The 23127-nt window shown below is 49.9% G+C and overlaps 5 protein-coding genes across 5 annotated transcripts; 2 read left to right on the forward strand and 3 right to left on the reverse strand.

The window, feature by feature from the left end:
• Nucleotides 1–6: 6 nt before the first annotated feature.
• On the forward strand, nt 7–1283 carry F4807DRAFT_425816 (PHP domain-like protein). The gene has a single exon (XM_047998002.1). The coding sequence runs from the start codon at nt 186–188 to the stop codon at nt 1158–1160; it is 975 nt and encodes a 324-aa protein (XP_047854192.1). The 5' UTR covers nt 7–185; the 3' UTR covers nt 1161–1283.
• Nucleotides 1284–1321: 38 nt separating this feature from the next.
• F4807DRAFT_85821 (uncharacterized protein) lies at nt 1322–3285 on the reverse strand. The gene is made up of 3 exons (XM_048003575.1): nt 3113–3285; nt 2741–3027; nt 1322–2659 (listed from the first exon to the last, which is right to left on the reverse strand). The coding sequence occupies exons 1-3, from the start codon at nt 3170–3172 to the stop codon at nt 1915–1917; spliced, it is 1092 nt and encodes a 363-aa protein (XP_047854193.1). The 5' UTR covers nt 3173–3285; the 3' UTR covers nt 1322–1914.
• A 1456-nt stretch (nt 3286–4741) lies between these two features.
• F4807DRAFT_425822 (HET-domain-containing protein) lies at nt 4742–7565 on the reverse strand. The gene has a single exon (XM_047998003.1). The coding sequence runs from the start codon at nt 6816–6818 to the stop codon at nt 4974–4976; it is 1845 nt and encodes a 614-aa protein (XP_047854194.1). The 5' UTR covers nt 6819–7565; the 3' UTR covers nt 4742–4973.
• A 507-nt stretch (nt 7566–8072) lies between these two features.
• Nucleotides 8073–12054, forward strand: F4807DRAFT_85862 (uncharacterized protein). Its single transcript, XM_048003576.1, has 2 exons — nt 8073–11328; nt 11383–12054. Exons 1-2 carry the CDS (start codon nt 8171–8173, stop codon nt 11957–11959), a joined length of 3735 nt encoding a protein of 1244 aa, XP_047854195.1. The 5' UTR covers nt 8073–8170; the 3' UTR covers nt 11960–12054.
• A 4464-nt stretch (nt 12055–16518) lies between these two features.
• F4807DRAFT_467557 (uncharacterized protein) lies at nt 16519–19773 on the reverse strand (the record flags this gene model as incomplete). The annotated part of the gene is made up of 8 exons (XM_048002502.1): nt 19536–19773; nt 19426–19470; nt 18809–19357; nt 18409–18759; nt 18075–18356; nt 17466–18019; nt 16907–17391; nt 16519–16840 (listed from the first exon to the last, which is right to left on the reverse strand). The coding sequence occupies exons 1-8, from the start codon at nt 19648–19650 to the stop codon at nt 16519–16521; spliced, it is 2703 nt and encodes a 900-aa protein (XP_047854196.1). The 5' UTR covers nt 19651–19773.
• Between the last annotated feature and the right edge of the window lie 3354 nt (nt 19774–23127).

A 23127-nucleotide genomic window follows, 5' to 3' on the forward strand; every position in this document is an offset into this window, starting at 1 on the left:
CACAATCTTATCAGGGCGATTTCTAAAAAAGTGACAAAACTTACAATGACATAAAATTTACAGTCTTACAATCCTCAGTTGGCAAACACCAACCAACCCAAGGTCCTCCCATCACGGAGCATGATTGTCAGCTGAAATACCAATTAAGCTCGTAAGAGCCCCAATCACCCTGACCGCAAATAAAAATGCTCTACGACCTCAACATCGCTTGGTCGCCCTCAACCAGCGCCGCCGATCTCGAGCGCACCCTGCGCTTCAGCTCGCAACTCGGGTACAACGTCGTCGCGCTGAACCACACCCTCGACGCGCCCCTACCTTCACAACTCACCAATCCGCTCCCCAAATTCGCGCCCGCAAACCCTTCCTCCTCCCCCTCCACGACGCATCCCGCCAAACAGCCGAACCAGCGCCTCCCCACCGTCCTCCGCCGCCTAACAATCAACCTCAGCGACCCAGCGCAGAACCCCCAACTCGCGCGCGCAGCACAGCTCTACGACATCCTCGCGGTGCGGCCGCAAACCGAAAAAGCGTTCCAAGCGGCGTGCCTGACGGTCAGCGCGACGGACATCGGGATCATATCTCTGGACCTCGCGACGCGGCTGCCGTTCTACCTGCGCCCGAAGCCGTGCATGGCCGCCGTGAACCGGGGGCTGCGGTTCGAGATCTGTTACGGGCGCGCGCTAGGCGATGGGGCGGATGCGCGGGCGAGGGCGAATTTTATCGGGAATGTGGCGCAGCTTGTGCGTGCTACGAGGGGGAGGGGGTTGGTTGTTAGTAGTGAGGCGGTGGATGTGTTGGGATTAAGGGCGCCTGCTGATGTGGTGAATTTGCTGGCGGTTTGGGGATTGCCGGCGGAGAGGGGGATGGAGGCGTTGGGGGTGAATCCGAGGGGGGTTGTGGTGAATGAGGGGATTAAGAGGAGTGGGTTTAGGGGCGTGGTGGATATTGTGAGTGTGGCGGAGAAGAGTGAGGCGGAGAGGGAGAGGGAGAAGGAGAAAGAGAAGGGGAAGGGGAAAGAGGCGATGGTGAAGGATAATAAGAGGAAGAATGGTGAGGGTGAGAATGTTGGTGAGGGAGGGGATCAACCTATGAGTAAAAGGCAGGCTAAGAAGCTCAAAGCTGCGTTAAGGAAGAAAGAGGTAGAGGGGAAGGGGGCCTAGTCCTAATGATAGAAAAGGGGATAATGATCTCCTTAGGCGAGACTTGCATTCGGTGATGGCGTTCGGTTCAAAAAGGCTGGTCATCTGAAGATACCCTCATGAATACAATATTTCTCGCTTTCGCTTACCCCCGGATTCGTCGTCGGTCCCATTTATCATCCACTAACCCACTTAAACGAAGACAGCAGCAACACAGGAACAGCACAAGTTACTTAATCAAGACCAGCCTCAACCAATTTTTTTTACTCGGTTTATTTTCCATCGAGGTTTTTCAAGAAGCGAAAAGAAGGCTATGTACATGTTGTCTGGGTTTATATTGCAATGCTCCTGGCAGCGTTCCGTGTTAAGCGTAAATCCGCGGTTCGGTATCCTCGTCCCCTCCTCCAGCTAAATAAACGACCAAGAACCGGGCTACTAGAATCACGATACCTACTACAAACGTATGTATATATGTATATGAGTTTCCGAAAGAGAAAAAAAAACAGCAATAGGGGAAATGAGGGAAGAAAGGAATACTACAGATTATCGCGTGGCGATGTGGTGTAGGTAGGTTGGGGGGTTGAATGATTAATTATACGGCTCGAAAACCGATGGATCTGGAAACCGGAAGACCAGTAACTTTCAACCAGCGATCAACACGGGGTATTTCCTCTCTTCCCCATCTCCCGTCCCCCGTCTCCTGTCTATATCACACTGCTTCGCCGGGCCTATACTCGCACACACACTCCCGGCCTCTCGACTCCAGTTACAAGCCCTAACCGAGGAACCCAAGCGTCAGAGCATTCGTCAACGGGATCCCGCTCAAATTAATCGAAGGCGCCGCCGCGTTCGCACTCGCGGCCGTAACCGCCGGCGCGCCTCCCGCGTTGTTAGCGACGGGCGGCGTCTCCACCGGCAGCGAGAGCGAGGACTGCGCCGCGAGGGGCGTGGTGGCGGCGACGGCCGCCGCGGTGCTGGTGGTGCTCGTTGACGAGGACGCGACGGCCGCGGCGGCAGAAGTAGACGTCGTGGCGGCGGAGGTGGCAGCGGAAGTAGTGGTGGCGCTGGAAACAGCTGCGACGGCGGACGTAGCGGCGCTCGATGCTACGGCGGCGGCGGACGAAGTCGAAGCTACTGCCGCCGCGGCAGTCGAACTTGTAGCCACGGCAGCAGCGCTCGTGGCAGCAGCAGCCGAAGTCGCTGCCTGCGCGGCGGAAGTCGCGGCTGCGGCTGCGGCTGCGGCTGCGGCTGCCGACGACGACGCCGCCGCTGCTGATGCTGCCGCTGCAGCGGCCGCGTCAGAGGAGGCGGCGGCGGCGGCGCTCGACGCGACGATGGACGCTTGCGAGGCCGGGACCGCGGCGCCGGTCGTGCCGCAGGCGATCATCTGGATCATGGTCACGGTCGACACCTGCATCATCGTGGAGACCTGGGTGACGGTCGAGGCGATCGGCGTCATGGTCACGGTCACGGGCGCGCCGGTGCCTTGGACGGTGGTGGTTACGAAGGATAGTTGGGCTCTGGGGGTTTGGTTAGTCTTTTTTTTTCTCCAAAGTTCCCGATATGGGGAATAGGAAATTGCTCGAGGATAGGTTACGTACGCTGCGTTTGCGCCGCCGGCAGCGGCATTCTCGGTTTTGGTAACGGTTACGGTCTTGGTGGCTGCTGCCGCCGTGCCGTTAAGTCCAGCGACTGCCCCGGCTCCCACCGTGATCGTCTGCTTTACCGTCTCGGTGACGGTGACGGCGCCATCTTGTCCTTTGCCACCTTTCTTGTGAGCTTGTCCGTCTGCGTTGTTATCGTTGCCACCGCCAACACCTAGACTGCCGAGCAGCTGGTCCAACAACCCTCTCTTTACAGGTTGGTCATAGTAGTGATACGTGTCGGCCTATGCGTGGGTAAGTATCCATAGATCGTCTCGCTACCATCATTTTATAGTAGTGGGTATAGATAGGTAGGTGGGCAGTGCATACCTGAACGAGCGACAACGAGCTCAGCACGCACAACAAGAACGCCGGGTGTGGTGCCCTCATCCTTAGGACGTGAGAATTATACACGAACTCTCACTCCTTTTTCGCGACGCACTCGTCGAAGGTGTTTGCTTGGTAGAATGATACCTACTGCGAACGATGTAAAGAGCGATAGGAACAGACCAGCCGTTTCTTATTACGCGGGATCAACCCTCGAGAATCGAAAGAGAGCGTGGCGAAAGAATAAAGAATATTCCGCCGCTTGCTTAAGCTTAAGCTTGAAGATATTATGAAAGTTAAGGAGAGGGAATTATATCGGGCCGGGACCACGAATAAACATCAAGATAATGATGATATGATTAGGGCGCGCATGCACACACTTTCAGAGAGAACGAAAAGAGGGAATGTCGACGACGAAGTCTCGAAACATGAAAACACGCATCACGGGAACGTCAGGTGGCGCTTAGAAGGAGTTGAGGCCATCGAGAAGGGGGAAACACAACACCAGGTCGAGGGGGAAGGGACGAAAATTGGGCGGGAAGGGGGTAGTAGAGGATAAAGCGGTACGCTACTTACACCACAACGGGACTAGACGTCGTGCCATGCCACGCGGTACCTAGATCGAGGATACTTCATCTGGGCTAACGAAAAGGAATATCTGAAGCTTGTTTCGACCGGGATTGTCGACTTTTAGTCCAGTCCCAGGCAATTCTCTCTTACATAGCACGTATGCAGTAGCACTTGAGGCGTCCCGGCAAATTTTATGCAGGCGGATGCAGGCTGAAGCTTGACAACGACGGCTACAGTACCTATGTAGCTAGCCCATTCTCGAGGTTGGCGATAGTAGCGACGGTAAGATGTTGCAGGGATGCTGGAGAAGCTTAGAAGCAAGTTTAGTTTTTTTACGTTGCAATGAAGAGGCTCAAACAACCCGCTCGGGAAGGGTGGCCGGGGCCGGGGTCCGAATGGCGGCAGGGGTTGAGACGGCGCCCTGACAAAGGGGGTGTTTGAGGCTACCTGGGTAGGGGTTCCAGGCGTTCCCCTGACGAACAGGAGACTTGATAATTACATAGCTGCTTGATGGTGATTTTCGGCACATGAGAAAAAGAGAGTTTCGATTCATCCTCTGTAAGAACAATTGCCGGTTTCGTGGAGATGTCGTAATTCACGTCGTAATAGGATTTATCTGAGGTAATATGGCCGAAGGAACATCTCAGACATTTATCCAGAATGCCATTCCCGTATTTCAGGTGCATCGATCAATAAAGATAAGTGAAATGGAGTTTGAGGGGGAAACAGGGCGAACGAACACCGCTACGCCGCTATTATCGTGGTCAGTTACGCAAAGACGCTTCGTTGGGGTTTAATCTTGGCACCCGTTTCAAAAGTACGATCATGCCAATCTGCCTTCATTTAACGATTTAACCCCAGTATCGTCAACCGCGCAAGGCCTGTAGATGATGGTGACGATGAGACAGGAAATGCTCGATGAATCGAGATTCAACGTCATGGGTAACTCGAAAGGTGTGGTAGCTGTTTAAGTTACCAAGATCTGTTAAAGCAGGCTAAGCAGCGAAGATCCGGAACTTGACGATGGTGGAGACCTATAATTCGTGCATGATTGGAAGATCTGTTTTCTCCAAAAAGTAACCAAAATGTCTTAAGAGAGTAGGTACCTAAATAATGAGATTTTACATGCTAGCGATAGCCCTTTCTAACCAATATATATGAACAGACAGACAGATAATTGTCAAGTTTTTCCAGAATTTGCCACGGGAAATCCAAAGATCCAGCTACCTGTTGGGTAGCTAGATTCAATTGGTTGTGCCGTTCCAATGTGCCGGGTCGCATATAGTCAAACGCTTTAAACAATCCACATCCGGGAAGTTTCATTTTCGCGATAGGCCTCACCTTTCATGATCCCTTTCACGAAGCAGTCGCCTTGCAACGTCCATTGCGACCCCGCTGCTCTCAATATTAGAGGCACCTTTGCCCCCTTTACTACCACGATTTGGTCACCGGCTTCCGCCAGAGCAGATCCTAGGCCGATATATCCCTTATCGGTCCTGAACCCTCGGCGATCCGCTAAGGATGAAAGGTGTATCCTGAAGTCCAATGTCATCTGGTCATTTCGACGGTAGAAGAGTATGGCATGGGCCAGGTAGACAGCTTTGTCTGTCAACCAGTCCGGGAGACGCTTGGGTAGGAAGTTAAGCCACCTAGCGATCGCGGCGTTTCTCCCCAAGATATCTAGCTGTTGGCGTAGTGTTCCGATGTTTTCATTCGTCGATTCGGTCACTAGCGTCTGGACGAATGCATCACGCATCGGCTCACCGGTAAGATATGGCTCTGGACCGGTGAAATAAGAATTTGGGCCACGCAACTTAGCCACACGAGACCAATCGTCGAGAACGAAGGCGCACTTTGGAATACGAGTTCCGTGGTAGTCAGTCCGTGGAAGATGTTCCAATCTCAGGACTGTACCGACGGCAGCAATGCGGTCTACGCAGCAGCCTTGAACGCCGAGGGAACTTGAGTCGACGCCACCAAACTCGACTTGGGGCGCTGAAGATCCGCTAGCGGAAAAAGCAAGTTCGTTGATGTCGGAATAGTTTGCTAGACCCAGCGGAGCGGTAAGTCGAGTGTTCGTCCAGTCAGGAACCCACGATGGCAGATTCCTGGGACCGGTACCTACAAGCCGTCGGGGAACAGATAGCAAGTTGAGATCTGAGGATTGTTTCAAGATCTCCTTTGCTACGGCAATGTACAATTCCGTGGTGTCGACAGTATAGTTTGGCTGTAGAGCCTGGCCCCCCGAGAGCTCATTCTTGATCAGCGCATTCAACCCGAAAATCTTGTCTCGAGGATCCGTAGCGTCAAGTATTCGGTATCGGAACAAAACGCTGAGAAGACTACGTCTCACACCATCATTCCATTCTTTGCGAGCTCTTTCAAGGATAAATACGTAGGCATTTTTTTCATGGTCGGCGAGCCATAGGTTGAGATAATCCTGAGCTGTGATGGCATTCATAAGATCAGTCCAGCTGATAGATAAATTACCACAGAATACGGTCGCCTTTGTCGCCAATGCGAGCTCCTGGACGACCCAGACTCGAGTAAACCACAATCTTTTGATGATTTTGGCAAACGCTTCTAGTCGCGGAAACTCAGATCTATCTTTGAATTTCCCGAAGAGCCTTTCCACGGGCTCCTCATTGAAGCTTATTGCATCAAGCGAACCGCCGTCAGAGATGTATCGACGGCAAGCTTGGGCGATATCTGAGGCTACAGTAATGCCCGCATCGCTGTTTTCTCCTTCTTCACCGAGCCATATGAGAACCTCTCTAGCTTTCGAATAGATGTCCTTCATACGACTAACCTGTCTTCCCCGCTCTTCGTCGTCGTCCTGGTTAATGCACACGGCATCTACCCATAGCGTTCTCTTGTCAGAAGGGGAACGGAAATGACGCAAAACGCCATCGAGATTGACGCTTATCGCTAATGGCTTGTCGTTGCATCTGATGTTGACTTTGTTACGGGTATCACCCCAAACATACGAGATAGCTTCGTAGGGAGGCGAGTTGCCTATATCTCCGTGCTCCAGGACGCATTCCAGCGGCTGCTCTCTCGAACCGGGTAATAAAGTAAGGATCCGAAATTGATTGCACTCGGGCTCGATACCGAAGGGGACGTAACAATAAGAGTCCATTGCCGAGTTCGCGACGCTTTTCTTCTATTCTGGGAGTTTTCTTCTATCTCTTTCGATATGAAGAAACCATAACCGATGAGCAACCTCGCAGCTTCAGTGCCGCCATGCCATAAATATGACGGACAAGCCCTTCACCGAAATCCATTTTTCCCTAGGCATTTTTTTGGCAAAAGTTTGCTACCCTAATACACTAGACCTCTGATGACCAGCAGCCCTCGAAGCAAGGGATCTCGAGATATAATAGCTAGCCAGCGGCTATGGCTATCACGCACGTAACACCACATCATGCAAGACTTGCAAGAATTGAGCATAGTGTAGGGATAGTATGTGGAAAATCTAGAGAATATGCAGGTACTTAAAGCTAGCGGACTAGATGGAGAATGGGGTAACACGATCAAATATAGACGTGGATATTTGGTTAATACATATCGCAGCAAACTTGTATCATGTTCGTAGGATGAAGATGAGGGAATATAAAGGCAGATAGGGAAAGATAGGGGTACAGGGTAATAGGGGCATATAACTCTATAAGATCCAAAAGCAATCCTGCACATCATAGTATATAATGCAATATTATCCCAAAGGCCACTTCCACGATGACAACACAAATATGCCGAGGGGATTGGGCCGGACTTAGAGAATTTGTCAAATCAAACCTAAGGCAGGAGAACGTCGAAGCATTCATGTCGTGTCCCGAGGTCTTAACGCAGGAAACAAAGGTAGGATTATGGAGGCGAAGGGAACATGTTCATATTTCAAGGCCATTTTGACATTTGCAGCAATTTTCAGAGTCTTCCATATAATCAATTTACATTCATAATTTTTGTATAAGGAGTAAGGATCAAAAATGAAAGGAATTGAGAAACTCGTTGTTCATTGTCGACGATGTTTGGGTACAGTAATCGTGTGGTACGTACCTTGTAGAAAAACCGGGGAAATAAAGTTTTGTTTTAACACAAGTGATTGGCCGAAAATTCAATTGTTAATTGCTGTATGGTGACATAATGTCCAATTAATCCGTCGGTGGGCCAACGGGTGGGTCGTCAAGCCACAAGTGCGGAAAGAGCTAGGACCAGGATAAATATAAACAAGGAAAACTAAATCGCGGTGACCTTGACAACTGCCTTGCCTTGACCTTAACGCACATGTTAATCATCGAAACGTCACAACCACTTGAACGAAACTTCACATAAACAAGTTCGGTCAACGCGCGACCAATTTGGTTATTGAAGAATTAATTCAAGTATCCGAGTAGGTCATTTCTTTATTCTCAATTACTCTTTTACGATTTGCATTATTTGCATATTTGCACGCATTGAACGAATTGCACGATTTTCCCCGACTGCTGCACGATGGAAGTCGCAAGTCCTCCGAAGCGTATGACGCGTGCCAGAGCAGCCGCGAAGGATGCCGCGAAAGCCAATACCAGTGCAGGAAAGGACACTGCGGCCGCGACCTCGACCAAGTCTGCAAAAGCTACATCTACCACCACTACGAGACCCACAACTACAACGCGCACCGCTACTAAGCGAAAGACACGAGCCGACGATAGCGAAGACGAAGACAACCAACAGACAGATGCCGAACAGCAAAACACCATGAACAAGCCTGCTCGGACACGAGGCCGACCGAAGAAGATGGTCGAGTCTCAATCTGAACCCGAGTCTGCACCTCAGCCAGAAGCTTCAATTGAGAACACCTCCACCGCTTCTACCAAAGCTTCGCGTAGCAGAGCGAAGAGGGCTGCCACAGCTACCACCACAAATGCTTCTAAGCCAGAACCAGCAAAGACGCGCGCAAGCTCGCGAGTACGAAAGGCCACTACTGCCACCACTGAAGATGAGAGTGATGAAGAGCCGGTGGCCAAGTCGTCGCCAACTAAGTCAACTAAGCCAGCCAGAAAGACGACGCGCACTCGTGCTACATCAAGCACCAAGTCATCAACGGCCAAATCAACGGCTGGTACGATCACGAATACCGTATCCACTGAACCCACTCCGGGTTTGAAGTCTGCCGTCTCCAGACCTGCGTCTCGAACGGGAGGAGCCACTAAGAAAACGGTGACATTCCAAGAACCAGAGAAGGAGAACATGGTGCCTCCTGCAGCTCCTAAGACTAGAAGCAAGGCTACCGAGCCTGCCACAGGCATGCGTGCAAAGCCTGTTCGCAAGCCGGCCGCCAGCACAAGAGCTACCAGAGCCAGTGCAAGAACAGCAACAAACAGTGAGAAGCGAGACAAATCTCCTTTAAGCCCTAAGAAGGATGCGGAGAATCTCTCATTGTCACGAGACGCAGATTCAGATGACGAGCTTGCAACGTTGGAAAAGACTCCCCTCAAGCCCATGATGAAGAGCCCTGTAAAGCCACCTAGTATGGCTAAGAAACCTGACCTTCAACCTCCTACTAAGGATGGGGAGGACGATGCTAAGGAGGCTTCAGAGCCGACTACTTCATCGGCATTTGGCAGCCCAGCTCGCAGACCACCTTCGTCCCCTTTCAAGGATACGATGAAGTCACCCGCCAGAAAGGTAGAGGCGATTCCGTCATTACTATTTTCCGCAAACACCGAGCAACAGGATGCGCAGGCTCCCTCTAAGCCTTCAATTCTACAATCTCCTGCCAAACGACCTCAGTTGCCTATTAAATCACTTCAACCTCCGTCGCAGGAGTCCGGTAACATTAATCACTCTCCAATTAAAATGTCACTCTTGCAATCACCGGCGAAGCGTCCCATGTCTCCGTTTAAGCTACAGGGACATCCCGCGCCTATGTTCGACAACAGTCCTGACAAATTATTTGCGCCAACGATGTCTCCCGTCCAAGAGTCTCCCGTTCAGGATAAGGTGCCGACCGAGGAGGTACAACAGCCTGCTGAGCAGCCAGAGGCAATGGATATCGAAGATGAGTTCGCAGTCAATGAAGAGAACGAAGAATCTGAAGAGGAGCAGATTCAGCCTGAATCTCCATCAATGCTCGCTTTCCCAGGCCGCCTATCAGCCGTTCTCCCGCGACACGCGGACCCGGCTCTCAAAAAGAACCCGCTTCCCGCGAAGGAAGTGGTGATGACTCAATCAGAACCTGCTCCCATCAAGCCAGTCGAAACCCAGGAGGAGCCTGCAGTCGAAGCTACCGTCAAGGAGTCTGAGGACGACCCGATGGAGATTGACGAAGTGGAGGCGAAGCAAGAGGAGGCGTCTGCCCAAGCACCAACCACACCTCCGTTGCCGTCTAAGCAGGCCGCCAATCTAGCTACGAAATCGGGCCCCAACTCGGCTTTCGGCCTACGAGCTAAAGACCTGGTAGATCATGACGTGTCCGACTCCGAGGATGAACTTGCGCCTAGCGAAAAGGCGATTACCAAGTTCCAAGACGACACGACTTCTACGCTGAGTGCTGTGCCGGCGACCCCTACGCCTAGCACTTTCAAGGCCAACCGAATTGGAATGCCGTCTAGCGCAATTAAGGCGGCAAGCCGTGCTATTCGATCTGTTTCTAAGGGATCTAAATTTGGCTACCCTCTCTCTAGCCCATCAAAGCAGGCTGGTTCTCAACTGACGGCTCCACCCGAGGCTAAGGAAGACGGGTATTCGTTGATTAAGGACAGCGATACCGAGACGACTCGTTCTACGCCGTCAAAGGGATTCTTCGACGAGGAGATGCGAATCCGCGCTGAGATGGAGGATCAAGCCGCCATTGAGGCGGCCCTCGAAGCGGAGATTGAGGCGATGTACGGAGATACAGAACCTGAGTTTGATGACATTCCTATTACTGAGGAGGATGTCCAACTCGCCAATGAGGCAAACGAGATGTCTCTTATTGAGGAAGACGCTGTCTCGGAAGCTAGCCAGGAGTATGGAGACGAAAATGCCGTTCCCATTGATCCAGCTCTTCTGGGATCGAATGGACGCCGTCTCGATCCGGTGACTCCAAGTCGGCCATCTGCGCCTAAGCCCTTCAACACTACAACCAAGGTGCCGCTGAAGCCAGCTGATGATTCTACTCCTAGAATCGTAAAGAAGCGCAGTGCGAGTGTGTCGAAGCTTCCTCCTACCGACCGCCCTGGCGGTCACTTTAGAAGTGCGACCGTCATTTCGTACTCTCCTACCAAAGATTCTCATAAGATGGAGATCGATGGTGAAGATGATACGATCCAATACCCCCCGGTCACTCCTACAAAGTCTGATATTTGGTCTTCGATGGGCACCCCAGGCCGCATTTATCGTCGTGATCTTAACATGACACTACTTCGAGGAGCGGTCGTTTTTGTCGACGTGCACACGAGTGACGGTGCAGATGCCAGCACTGTTTTTGTTGAACTTCTCCAACAGATGGGCGCTCGCTGCGTCAAGAGCTGGCCTTGGAATCCCACCAGCCCTACTGGTGCCGAGGGATCACAGTCCAAGGTGGGAATTACACATGTCGTCTACAAGGATGGAGGCAAGCGAACATTGGAGAAGGTGCGAGAGACTGGTGGTCTTGTGCAATGTGTTGGCGTTGGCTGGGTCTTAGAGTAAGTCGATCATTACTTGCAATACTACAATAACGGTACTAACATTTCATCTAGCTGCGAGCGCGAGAATCAGTGGCTCGACGAGTCGCCATACTACGTTGACACGTCACTGGTCCCCCGTGGAGGACACAACCGTCGCAAGAGCATGGAGCCCAAGGCCCTTGCCAACTTCAACGGCACGTTGGTCACTCCGATGAAGCAAACAGGTGGCTCGGCCCGCGAGTGCCAGACGGTGCCGAACAACCACATCAGTCGTAGGGACAGCACAGCCTGGATGCGCACGCCCTCGGACCACGACGAGGACGAGGACGCGCCTTGCGAGCACGACTGGGACAAGGAGATTAGTATGCTCACCCCAGTGCCCAAGACGCCTGCGCCGGAAGCCGTCAGACAGTTCGCGATGGACGTCACTCCCGACTCCTCTTACGTAGAGAGCAGTTGCGGCGACTTCTCCCCGGAGAAGGAACTGCTGATGCGTACCTGCCCCCCGAAGAGCTACGCCGATCTCGGCGAGGGCGTGCTGAAGCGCGAGAAGGACCAGGGCATCCTGATGCGCCTCATGGCCGCTCGTCGCAAGAGCCTCCAGTTCGCGCCCAAGGTCGCGAGTCCCCTTTCGAAGGCATGGAACTAGGATGATTCAAATGAGTAAAAATCGAGCAGGGGAAGAATGGAAATGAACCAAAAAAAAAAAAAGGAGGCTAGCATGCATATTTTCGGTGTTGTGTTGGTCAAGATTCATCATCACGGATTCACATTGAGAGGCGTTTTCTAGGGGAGGGGTGGTTTTCCGGTCAAGGGTTAATTGCAAAACAAAAACTCCTATGGTGCCGGAGGTTGTCGTTCGTTTTATCAAACTCGGGATCGTTAAGGGATTGATGGACATTTGCCCCTACTACATCATGGGACTCGGGAGAGTCCGACCGGCGTTTGTGTGTGTGTGGGCGTGTTGTTTTGCTGTGCGCGGTTTGTTGCGTATCAGTCAGTGTCGAGAGTCTGTTGAAAGTCCGCCGTTATGGCTTGGCTACTGCTTTGTGCATGTGTGCCTGGGACTGATTCCATAGTGGAAATGAAAAGAGATTCCTATGAAAATGATTTCTATGAACGGGGCTGATGAGTGGAATGAAGTGAAGTGATAGACGCCAAACGGCTTACTTCTTAGATACATACTTAGGTGCCCTAGGTCGACGACAAGATCCTCGTAGCCTTCACATGACGTTGAAATAAGTCCGGCATGTAAGTCTTTACCTAGGTAAAACATCTACATAGGTGTTCATCCTAACTAAGCTGCCCTAGCGCCTCGCGAAATCAAGGCAATTTGTTGGAAGTACCGGTATTCGTGATGTGACGGGTTACCAAAGTACCGTCTTTTCCAACACCGGAATCCGGTTTCCCCTTGTCCCCCCCGCCAGGAACGGCCCGGTCATGTCCATCCCAACCTGCGGGATAGACTACTTACGGTGCCTGCTGTACATCAATCTGTCTAGCAGTTTAGGAGGGGATGTATGTGCGTAGGCTGGTAGGCTGGTAGGCTGGGAGGTACATAGGGTACAGTAGGTACATAGGTGGTTAGAGGCTCGCGACAATTACCTAAACCATGGATCCCATCCCCCCCAAAATCGTAGTCCCGTACCAGTCCATGGCTGGCTGCCATTCATCCGTACCTAGACGCTAGCGTTTTTAAGGGTTGCAACGTTCGGACCGGTGAATAATTAAGCTACGTTCGATATCACATCCAATCTGTCACTAATATCCCACACACCGTTAGTTTACCTTAATTCCACATACGTTATACGTTGAGTAAACAGATTATCTGATTATTTGATTAGTCGTTCTTATTCCCCCCCGGTTGCCCGTTGCCCGTGGGTACCTTTAGGTAAACTGACCTGTAATCGGTCCGGCGGCTGGGCCCAGCTGCAGCGGTTACGACGGATACGACGGATACCTACCTACCTACGTACACTTCTAACTGGGCGCTGGTATGGATGTAATAGGGCTAAGATGGATACGATACTTGTCTGTTACATGGTAAAACTGGAAAAGCTACTTGTGGCGACGAATATTGAAAAATTTTAACCTGCTAGCATTTCTTTGCTGAGAATGCCGATATGGCGACAGCTATGGGGTTTTCCGTACGTAGAGGTTTTCAATTTTTCGGCGGGTTCCCCCTTTTTTTTCTTCCTCCTTTCTCGGGATCTTGGTATGTAATATTTGTGCGTTTGCGTACGTGTGCGTGTTGTACGAAGGGCTGGAAGAGAGCTGGCTGGAGGGCGGACGATAGGTCGCTGCATGGGGAGGTGAGATGAGATTCGGTCGGCTTCGGGATCCGAATCAGGCGTTTTCTTCGTCTTGGCTCTTTTCCCCTTCTTTTTTTTTTTTTCTTCTCTCTCTCTCTCTACAAACGCAGTAGTTTCAATCGTGACCAATCCTTCCATCGAAACACTTTATTTTTTTTCTTTCCTCTTTTTAACGATTGGATCTTTTTAGATCAGCTGAACCGACCAATGGCCGCTCGATCCCGTAGGGAAGTAAGCTTCTAGCCCGTCACCTATATACACCCCAGCCAACCAATGGATGGCCTTCCTTCGTATACATGCTAAGTGTTAGCCCCGACAGTGGTTCAGATTCTACCTGGCCCCGGGTATCTTAGGCAGTCTGGGCAGTATACCCCAGATAGTCTACCAGGTAGTTAGTTTATGTACAAATCCCATTTCATCGATCCTCATCCTATACCAAGAAAAATAGAGAGAACAATAATCCCTAGGATTTCTTTTGTAACCAACAAAAAACTGTTAACCCGAACCTTGTAACGAGCCAATCGACGACCGCCGGGGGAACAGAACCCCACCAATCACTCGCCAACCCAAGGCCTGGAGATTATGCATAGTCCTTTGGTCCAGATGGGAAGGATGGGGATGTTACACTACATTTGCCTGCCTACCTACCCAAGTACATGACCGCTCGCCGCATGTCATGTAGGTATGTATGTATGTGAATATGGCAATATGTTAGAACGTTAGGGGTTGTGTAATACATATTACATACATACATACATAACAGGCCCAGGTAATGCGAGTAGCCGCGCCATTGACATGCCATTTTTGACGGTTTGTGTAATGTAATCAAATCGCAATTATACCTGGGTTAGATGCCGAGGCATGCGTGTTTTGCATGTGTCAAAATATGTAAGCGTAGGTAGGTAGGTTGGCATAGGTTGATATACGACGTTATTTTGGCGTATTTGATATATATGTAAGATGGTGGCGGCGCCGACGGTAATCGCGATGTGCTGGAAAACACCGCCAAGTGTCGGCTCTGTGGCGGTTGGGTCGCCGTTACGTACGTAGAGTATAGTAAAGTACTAGGTAGGGTATGTAGCACGACTTGCGCCAAAAGATCAGTAGATTTACTCTCCCTTCTGTGAAGACAGCATACATACATACAAGTACCAACCTAGGGTAAGACAGGTAGGTAGGGTGGTGGGTGAACAGCATGGGCTGGCAACACGTGCGAGTTTGGAAGCTCGCGACTGCTTCTAGAAGCCATCGTAGAGTGGTAGACATGGTAGAGGTGGCTGCACCGGGTATGTCGAAGGTTGATGGAAGGGAAGACGATGGGTATGCACGTCACGCACTCGCACAATCTAGCCTATCCCTTACACACCACTATCTAGATAGATACCCGCCTCACCGGCTATGTATGTACGGATGTACCTACTTCCTAAACTTGTTCGCGCTAGAAACTCTTAAACCTATCTTCTAACCCGTCTTCAGCATAGCTCTGACACCGTAACATTGGCTAAGTCCTCGGCAGGCAATGAGGGTGAAAGAAAGGCGACTACATCCTACTTCATCTATCTTACGCCACACTACCTGCCCGAGACGGTTTGGCTGGGTTTAGAAGATCCGGTATATATAATCCGGAATCAGCTTATGGATAGGTGAGCCTAGCAGGTAAGTATTATCATATTACTAAATCCAAATCTGATAGTATTATATCATCCCATGATATACTATATAATATGGTCTTATATGTGACATCTATACAGGTATTGCTGATAGATGGCGACGGTGTATATCTGGTTTGTAATATCAAACACTGAGTTTACCTAAGATGACTAAAGCTACATCATGTGTCTTCAGCAGGTTTTGTGTTGAGTGCTGAAGATTGCCAGTTAGAAGAAAATGGAAATGCCGCGTAACAACGAGGGTCATGTCGTATCGGTAGATATCTCATATATCAAGTAACAAAGACCGGTAATCCAATGTCGTATACCGGCCGAGTCGATGGCGAGCCGTATCGAGGTACCCGGGGTATCATAAAAGAACCATGAACTCTTCGAACCCACGATATCAACACCACGCACTTTTACGTAGACGTAAATTACAGCTTCCCAAACACGTAAATGCGTAGATATCATCGTGTCTGTCACAGGCAGATAAGTAAGGGCTCCCCCATTTTGTATCCTATTGTGAATCCATCCCGCTATGTACCTAACCTAAAGGTATACTGTGTATTCGTCCCACCTCCCCCCTTTAAAAGTCAGCCCTTCTCCCGACATGAAGTCCCGTGGTATCATGTACAGATATTAGTAAAATTCCGAAACCACCCACACCCATCGCCATGCAGATCATATTGTACAAAGAGGCAACTCCCAAAAGCAAAACAACAATAAGCCTTATCTTTTGCCTCGTGAGTCGCGTGCGTCCCAAATGCTACCTCGAAACGCCTGCCAAGTTTTTGGAGAACTGCCGTTTTTCTCTTCCCGACAGGAAACTAATTTGCCATAGATCGACCACTGCCCGATCTTACCCCTGACCTAGAACCCCAATCGTACGCGTACCAAGACGTTTTGTATAAACAGTTCACCAGGCTCTTCACACGTCATGGCTAGATCTCTCCCCTGGTAAATGATACGTTTTTCTGCTACCCTTATCGTCTCCGTCGTATCCGAGTTTGCCAATTCAGTTCATAAACCCCTATTGTATATGCCATAGTTAAAATAGATAAAATCTATATATAGTAGATTGCAGATGAGTAAGAAATGCGTGGGGATAGTCAACGTTTTGCCGTAGATTGTCGTCAAACCTTCTTTTCACCTGATCGCAAGTTGTTCTGAGATCCTTCGATCATAATCGTTACTAAGAAAGAAGGTGGTATCTAGGTGGATGTTCGTCAGTTCGCACAGCTAGCCTAGCGGCGCTTGACTGGCTCAGAGATCGAAGTACCGCTGTCGTAATCCCAACGTCGCTTGAGGCCACCCTCGTAAACGCTAGCAACCGATTCTTGCCACATAGCTGGGGTGACAAATGCTTGCATAGGAGGAGCTGTATATTGTTGATGCGGCATAGCTTGCGTTACGGCCGGCAATGAACCGCTGCCGAGTTGAATATCCTGAGAAGGCGAGATTTCGGGGGCACCTGAAGATGAACCAACACTTAGAGAACTGGAATGTGGAGCCACTGAAGTGGGCTGAGATTGGATTTGCTGCGTACCGAAAGTCGTGTTCCACTGACTGCACAGTCGTTAGCAACAAAAATATAAATCGTCAAAAATAGTTTTTCAAGTAATAGGTACTCACTCAAATAAACGCGAGGGATTCCACGTGGAATGGTCTCCCAGTGACATCCCACCCGCAAGGGTCGAGGCCTGCGTACTCTGGCCGGGAGTCATCAGGGAGAGCGACTGTGCAGAAGGAGAGTCACTCTTGTTGTCCGCCGAACTGGCAGAAATGGGTGTGATAGGATGGTTGGCATAACTAACTTGCTGACCAGCGTGCGGGTCCATAGGATCCATCGAGCCTGTCTGGAGCATGGGCGGCTTAAACGTGTTCGCAGTAGGCGGGCTTGAATGGTTACTAGGATGCGGGCTTCCGTAGGGAAAGCTCTGTTTTAAAACGAATGGTTTCCTAGTGTCAGCCGAGAAGGCCTCTCGTACAGCGTCAATCTGTTTGATCATCTCCGGTAATGGCCAAGAGTGCATCGTCTTTTCCAAAATTCTCATGTGTCTTGTGAAGTAGTCTCGCGCGTCATTGTTAAGTTCCGGGTCAGGAGAAGTCAACGCAACCTATACACGCTGTTGTTAGTCTTCTCTTTGTACGTATACCCTTACAAAACATAAGAAATCTGCTAGTAACGCACAAGATGGAGTACAATGCAGCAAAGAATAGCATAGATGGTGAAACTGATGCCTCGTTGCATGCACTGGAGTCCGCTCAAACCGAACGATTGCAGCATCGATTCCTGAAGACGACACAAGGCCTTCGCAGACGAGTAACAAAGGCACATATGCGACTTCCACTGTCCGTCTGCGCCCATTGGCTCTAGGAAAGATAGCTGAGGCCGATGGAGGATAATGATACTCAAATAATAATACGAGTGCATATTCCCGATAAAATGCGATGGGAGCCACGGCGGCGATCCATCCTGCGGAAATGTGAGACGTAGATCAGCCGGCAGCTCACCTAACCAGCCTGTTATAGTTGGGTTAAGCTGCACTAATTCGGGATCGATACCCCAATCCTTCTTCTTCTTGATCTTCGCGTAGACAGAGTTCACCTTATTAAGGTTCCGAGCAATGCGAGAAAGATATGCAAAATTTCGACTAGCATGATATTCGGTCTCCTCGCAACCGGGCATAAGTCTCGGGACGTTGAAGTCAACGGACCCCGGGTCCACGGAAGTGTCTTGTCGTCCTAAAGAACGTTTAGAACCACAATAAGAACCGGCCAGGGAACCAAGCGGTCTTACCTTGAGGTGCGGCTATCATAGTCTCGCACACGAAGATGGTTTGCCATATACGGCTTTTCGTAATGCACTCAGCCGGTGTAGAACCGCATGATCGTCCAGCTTTATGATCGTCAAAATGTTCATCAAGCCCCAGATCTTTAGCCATAGCGACGCAATGTACAATCGACATCCAAGATCTATAGTAATAGCCGCGCTTTGGCGAAGCTTCCCTTGCCTTGAGGATAATCAGTAGGGCCTGGAGAGTGCTCAAGCGCGGTACATCCATGAAAGAATCGGCATGTTCTACGTCAAATTAGCTAAATTTTCCGGATTCATTATCATTTTGATTCCTTACTCGAAGCGAGAGCGATCCACTGCTGTCCTTGGGCTGGTTCATCAGCGAGACGACCGGCCACGGCGAAAATTGCTTCTAGCAGCAAAGGGGAAATTGATTCTCGATTCGTATGCCACTGCTGGTACAGTTGGGTTTTATTCAGAACCGGGACATACGGGTGCACGTTAGTGAAGTAGAGGTCAAAATAATGCATGATAGTCGCGTCATCTGGCATTAGTTCTGGAGGTATGCGGATCTTGAGACCAGGCCCTGACGGCATAGGTGGCAGCATACTCTTGAAATCGTCTACGTCCTCGACAGCAGGTTCCTCATCTTGCGCCGCAAGGGACATCTTGTTGTTCAAATACGGGGCTTGAAGCAGTTAGCAGCAAAACTACTGAACATAAAAGGCAAAACCAACCTGTTCCTGCATCATCAACTTTAAGAGCCCCTAGAATATCCGCAAGATCGCCCTGGGCATACGGATCATGGTGATAAGACTCGGGGGACGATTCTGAATGCACAGAATGCTGGTGCATTGGTGGAGTCGGGAATACGCTGGCAGAAGCATAGGACTGATCCAGAACGCCTACTTGAGAAGGCATACCCGTGTACTGAAGTTGATTTGGCGGTGGTGGCGGGTCTCCATATGGCATAGGAGGATAGACGGCTTGGTGATCAGTATAAGGGCCGGGCGTCGGATACATGACAGACTTCGGCTGAGCGCCCATCATGGAAGATTGCGCTTGTTGCTGTGGCATAGACATTTGTCTAAAGCTACTTTGACCAGACGCGATTTCATACTCGGATTGCGAAGTTTCATAAGAATCCGTCGGCGACCCTTCATACTGGCCATTAGGTCTCACGCAGTGGAGCTTTAGCCGGATACAGGCCGAACACGGCCAAGTATTTGTCGTCGCAGCATCGCATTTGATTTTTCTCCTCCTACAGCCCTCGCATGCTCTCATCACTAACAACGGATGAACCAGTTAGTTACGATCGTTCCGTTATAATATTTTAGCGTTCTGATATCCATACCCTTCAACCGCTTATGTCGGTTATGTTCGTCCACGAATACATAGTCTACGGAACAAGTAGGTTAGAACAGCCGGTTATGATCGAATATAGGACATTTTCATGGATCGCACTTTTTTGAGTCTCCCTGGGTGGCTGATAAGTTTGCGGCGCAAAGGAGAACGAATTCAACGACGAGTTGGAGCTCTGAGGCAGCAGCCTCCGAACGGACTGATCGTTATTCGACATGACTGACTACTTCGTCTCTCTCGGTGGGCTCGGGACCCTCGATGGCCGGATCCAGCTATGATCCTCCAAGTTAATAATTGAACATCGATTCCACCTCGACTACGAAAGGGAATTAAGTTCGTCGGCGCCCGTCGACCGTCAGCTATTGCGCTTTGGGCGTAGTTGAGCGCAAAGTAGGCGATTGATTAAGTAAGAAAGAGGAAAAGAGGAAAGAGTTCAAAAATGTTTAGATGCGCGCTACAGGTTTAAACGACATGAGGTATAACATATATAACATATATGTAATATGTATATATGCGCAACTGCAAGAAAATAAGGTAAAAGGTTTTCGTTAAAGTTGTTAAGGTTGATAAGGTTAAGGAACCTGCCGTACCGCTGTACTGGTCTGATCTGTAGTTGGAGGGAAGGCGGGACGGAGACATCAACTCCCAAGCAGCGCAGCGAGCGGCGGGCTGGAAATGGGCCTTTTTGCTGTTCGCAGGGAAGGACCCGGTATTCAGGTAGATGAGGGGAGAACCATGCTGTATGCCATGAGCCCAGCGAAGGCGCCAACCAAAAAAAGAATGGGGGCGATTGGATGCCTGTAAGTATTGCATTGTACTAATTGTGTACTATGGAGTTCGAGAGGGGCCGAGGAAGGGGAGGGGGTCTTTTGGGGGAGCCCCCTACTCCCTACTCAACCCTGCAATGCCTTGTCTTGCACTTGCCTTGCCTGGCCCAGGTCTGCAAGGTGTACCTGTGGCCCTGTACTTCCTTACCTTGTAGGTGCCTTCCTTGCCTTTCGCGTGGTTCCTGCTGCTGGTCCCCAAACTGGCTTACAGATTACGTATCGTGCCTGTACTAGATTCCATGCTAGGTACATTTCATGCTTGCCATGCCGCTATGCAGTAGATACTTACTTTAGGTACTGACGTGATTCTACCTTTTAGATAGGTAATCTGTGTAACCGTCACAAGACTGGGTAAGAAACTTTAAAGCCCCTTTTTTCTGGGCAATTAATATCAATAGTCTATAATTGACGACAACCTCGGCAAGTATTTAGAGATAGTATGTCTAACATTTATGTAAAATAGTAAAGTATCTAGGGGACGTTTTTACGATGTCCACAGCCATATACGCAATTGACTTATGGATCAATAAAGTTGTGTCTAGTCTGCAGATTGGAATGGAACGCTCGTACGAATATATTAGGGTGGCTAGTCAATCTACTTGAAGGTCGATCGCTGGGTTTGGTTCGTAGGATCCAAACTCGTCTTGGTGCGGGTTAATACCGCGCTTCAACACATGTACCGTATCATCGATAACTCGGTTCCAGTCTTGTACATATCTAGCTTACCTAGGTACATTAGTGCAGCAGACCAAGACTCTTAGGAAGATTGGAACCCCATTCTACGGAGAGTCATGGCAGGAGGCTAGAAAATGAGGAGCTTAATCATTTCGAATTATGTAATGTTCTGGACAATCCTTCGCACTCGTAGTCCACGCCAGTGCGCAGGCTAGTCTCGATATGTGCGGAGTGGTGTAGAATCTCAAAGCTAAACCTCTGTTATAAGAGCCTTTTCCACCTGCTGTCATTTCACAATAGACGCCGTCGAAGAATCGGCATAGGATGTAACCCGTTATGGGAGACGCCACCTCACCAGAAGAAACGATGCAGGTACTTGGTAACATGGCACACGGTACGTTGAAATCAGCGACATTAAGAGACGTAATATAGGATGAAACGTCTGAAGGAGTACCAAGCGCATCAGATGTCAAAGCCAGCCTTCCCATACAAGTAAGACTGGCAGTCCTTAAGTAAAATGGTGCCGCAGCGACTCAATAGCCGCCGGATCTGTAATCGCGAGAATAGTAAGTGACCTCGAAGTACCATGGTAAATAGTAAATGGTGAATTGATATGTATGCATCTCTGAGAGAATAGGGCTGCAAGGTGCGTGCATACCGACCTACCTACATGCCACATACATACAGAACTCGACGCGATGTGATGTGTGGTTGTCAATGCGTTTGGGTATGTAGTAACTGCAACAAGTGGATATATGTCAACCTGCCTATCGACAATATCAGGGGCACACATACCGTACACAATACATGCGACGGGATGGCCAAGCGGCAAACACCTCGGGACCTTTTCTAGCGCCTAGCAATCGACGAACCCGAACCCAAGCATCAGGGACCTGAACACCTCCTTATTTGTTTCTGCGTTTTCACGTTTTTTATTAGTACGCAAGTTAGCCCCCTGCAGGCTTGCCCTGTTTACCTGTCGATAGACCTAGGCATTATTAGTTAAAGGAATAGCGGTCAGGTCTGCATGCACCCAAAGATCTACTAGGGGAGCTCTTGTGTGTTCCCAGTTGTCACGATCAGGTTGGTTGGAAGGAGTTGCAATAATATTGCAAAGAGTGGAAGCGAGCGACCTGAGTGAGCACTTGCATCTGCATTTGCAGGAGGCAATTAGAAGCGGCTATGTAAGAAAGTGACAGGCATTCCGGGGCTGCTGTCCTTGGAAAAAAATCGATATTAATTGGTTGTCGTCAGCAGCAGCCTTCGCTTATCCGCATCCCCTTCTCATTACCACGCAAGGCTCGGCCGATTGAAGGTAATAGACCCCTTTTTTTCGGCTTTCCATGCGACTCACGCATGCATTATCATCTGCACTACTATTCAGGTTAAGAACCCTAACCTAGGTGTACCATACGCTTAGTAGTATTATACCAGTACAGTAGGAATGTAGGTCGCGACGGAATTTCCCATGATCTACGTGGAATCGGGTTAGGGATTCAACCTCCCGAAGTCCCGAAGCATCCTAGGTCGCTCCCCCACGGAGATCTGCCCAATCAACGGAATCCTACAGTCCCAACTTGCCGAAGGAGGATTAGGCTCATCGAACTAGTTGATTTGTGAGGATATTGTCATCAATCATCATGGTTGCCAGAGTTTTTCCAGTCCGGTCGTGTTTGCGAATGGACAGGTGCACAGGCCAAGTTGCTCTTCCTCGCTTTCCAATGATGTTATTTTCTTGCGGCGGATTGATGGTTGCGTTGCCCTCGTGAAGATGTCTAAATATAGCCAGATTTGATCGATTGCCGCATAATATGATCTGCTTCTAGAAATACGGCTTCAAGCGAAATTCATGCGAAAGAATCGCACTATTGAAAGTTGGGGTTCGAGGAAATGAGGGCATTGACAGGGCTGAATAACTATTCTTAGGCCGTTCTCGAACCAAATGATAGTTCCCCGATACGCGTCCACGGGTGACACGTGCTGCGTGCTGCGTGCTTGAGGCGGCTGATTCCGTACTAATGGACATATCCTTAACAAGCTTTCCCAATCAAGCCTTAGAATTGCCGTATTTCTGGCCTTTTCCGGTAAACTTGACCGAGCATGCGACATATTAGGGATTGTGCCTGAGAACCTGTCGATCATCTGGCGCATGGTCCGGACCTGAGAGCGGGAACGGTCAACAGGGTCCAGAT

The sequence above is a fragment of the Annulohypoxylon truncatum genome (genome assembly GCF_022578515.1).
Source record: "Annulohypoxylon truncatum strain CBS 140777 unplaced genomic scaffold F4807scaffold_16, whole genome shotgun sequence".
NCBI classification, from domain to species: domain Eukaryota; kingdom Fungi; phylum Ascomycota; class Sordariomycetes; order Xylariales; family Hypoxylaceae; genus Annulohypoxylon; species Annulohypoxylon truncatum.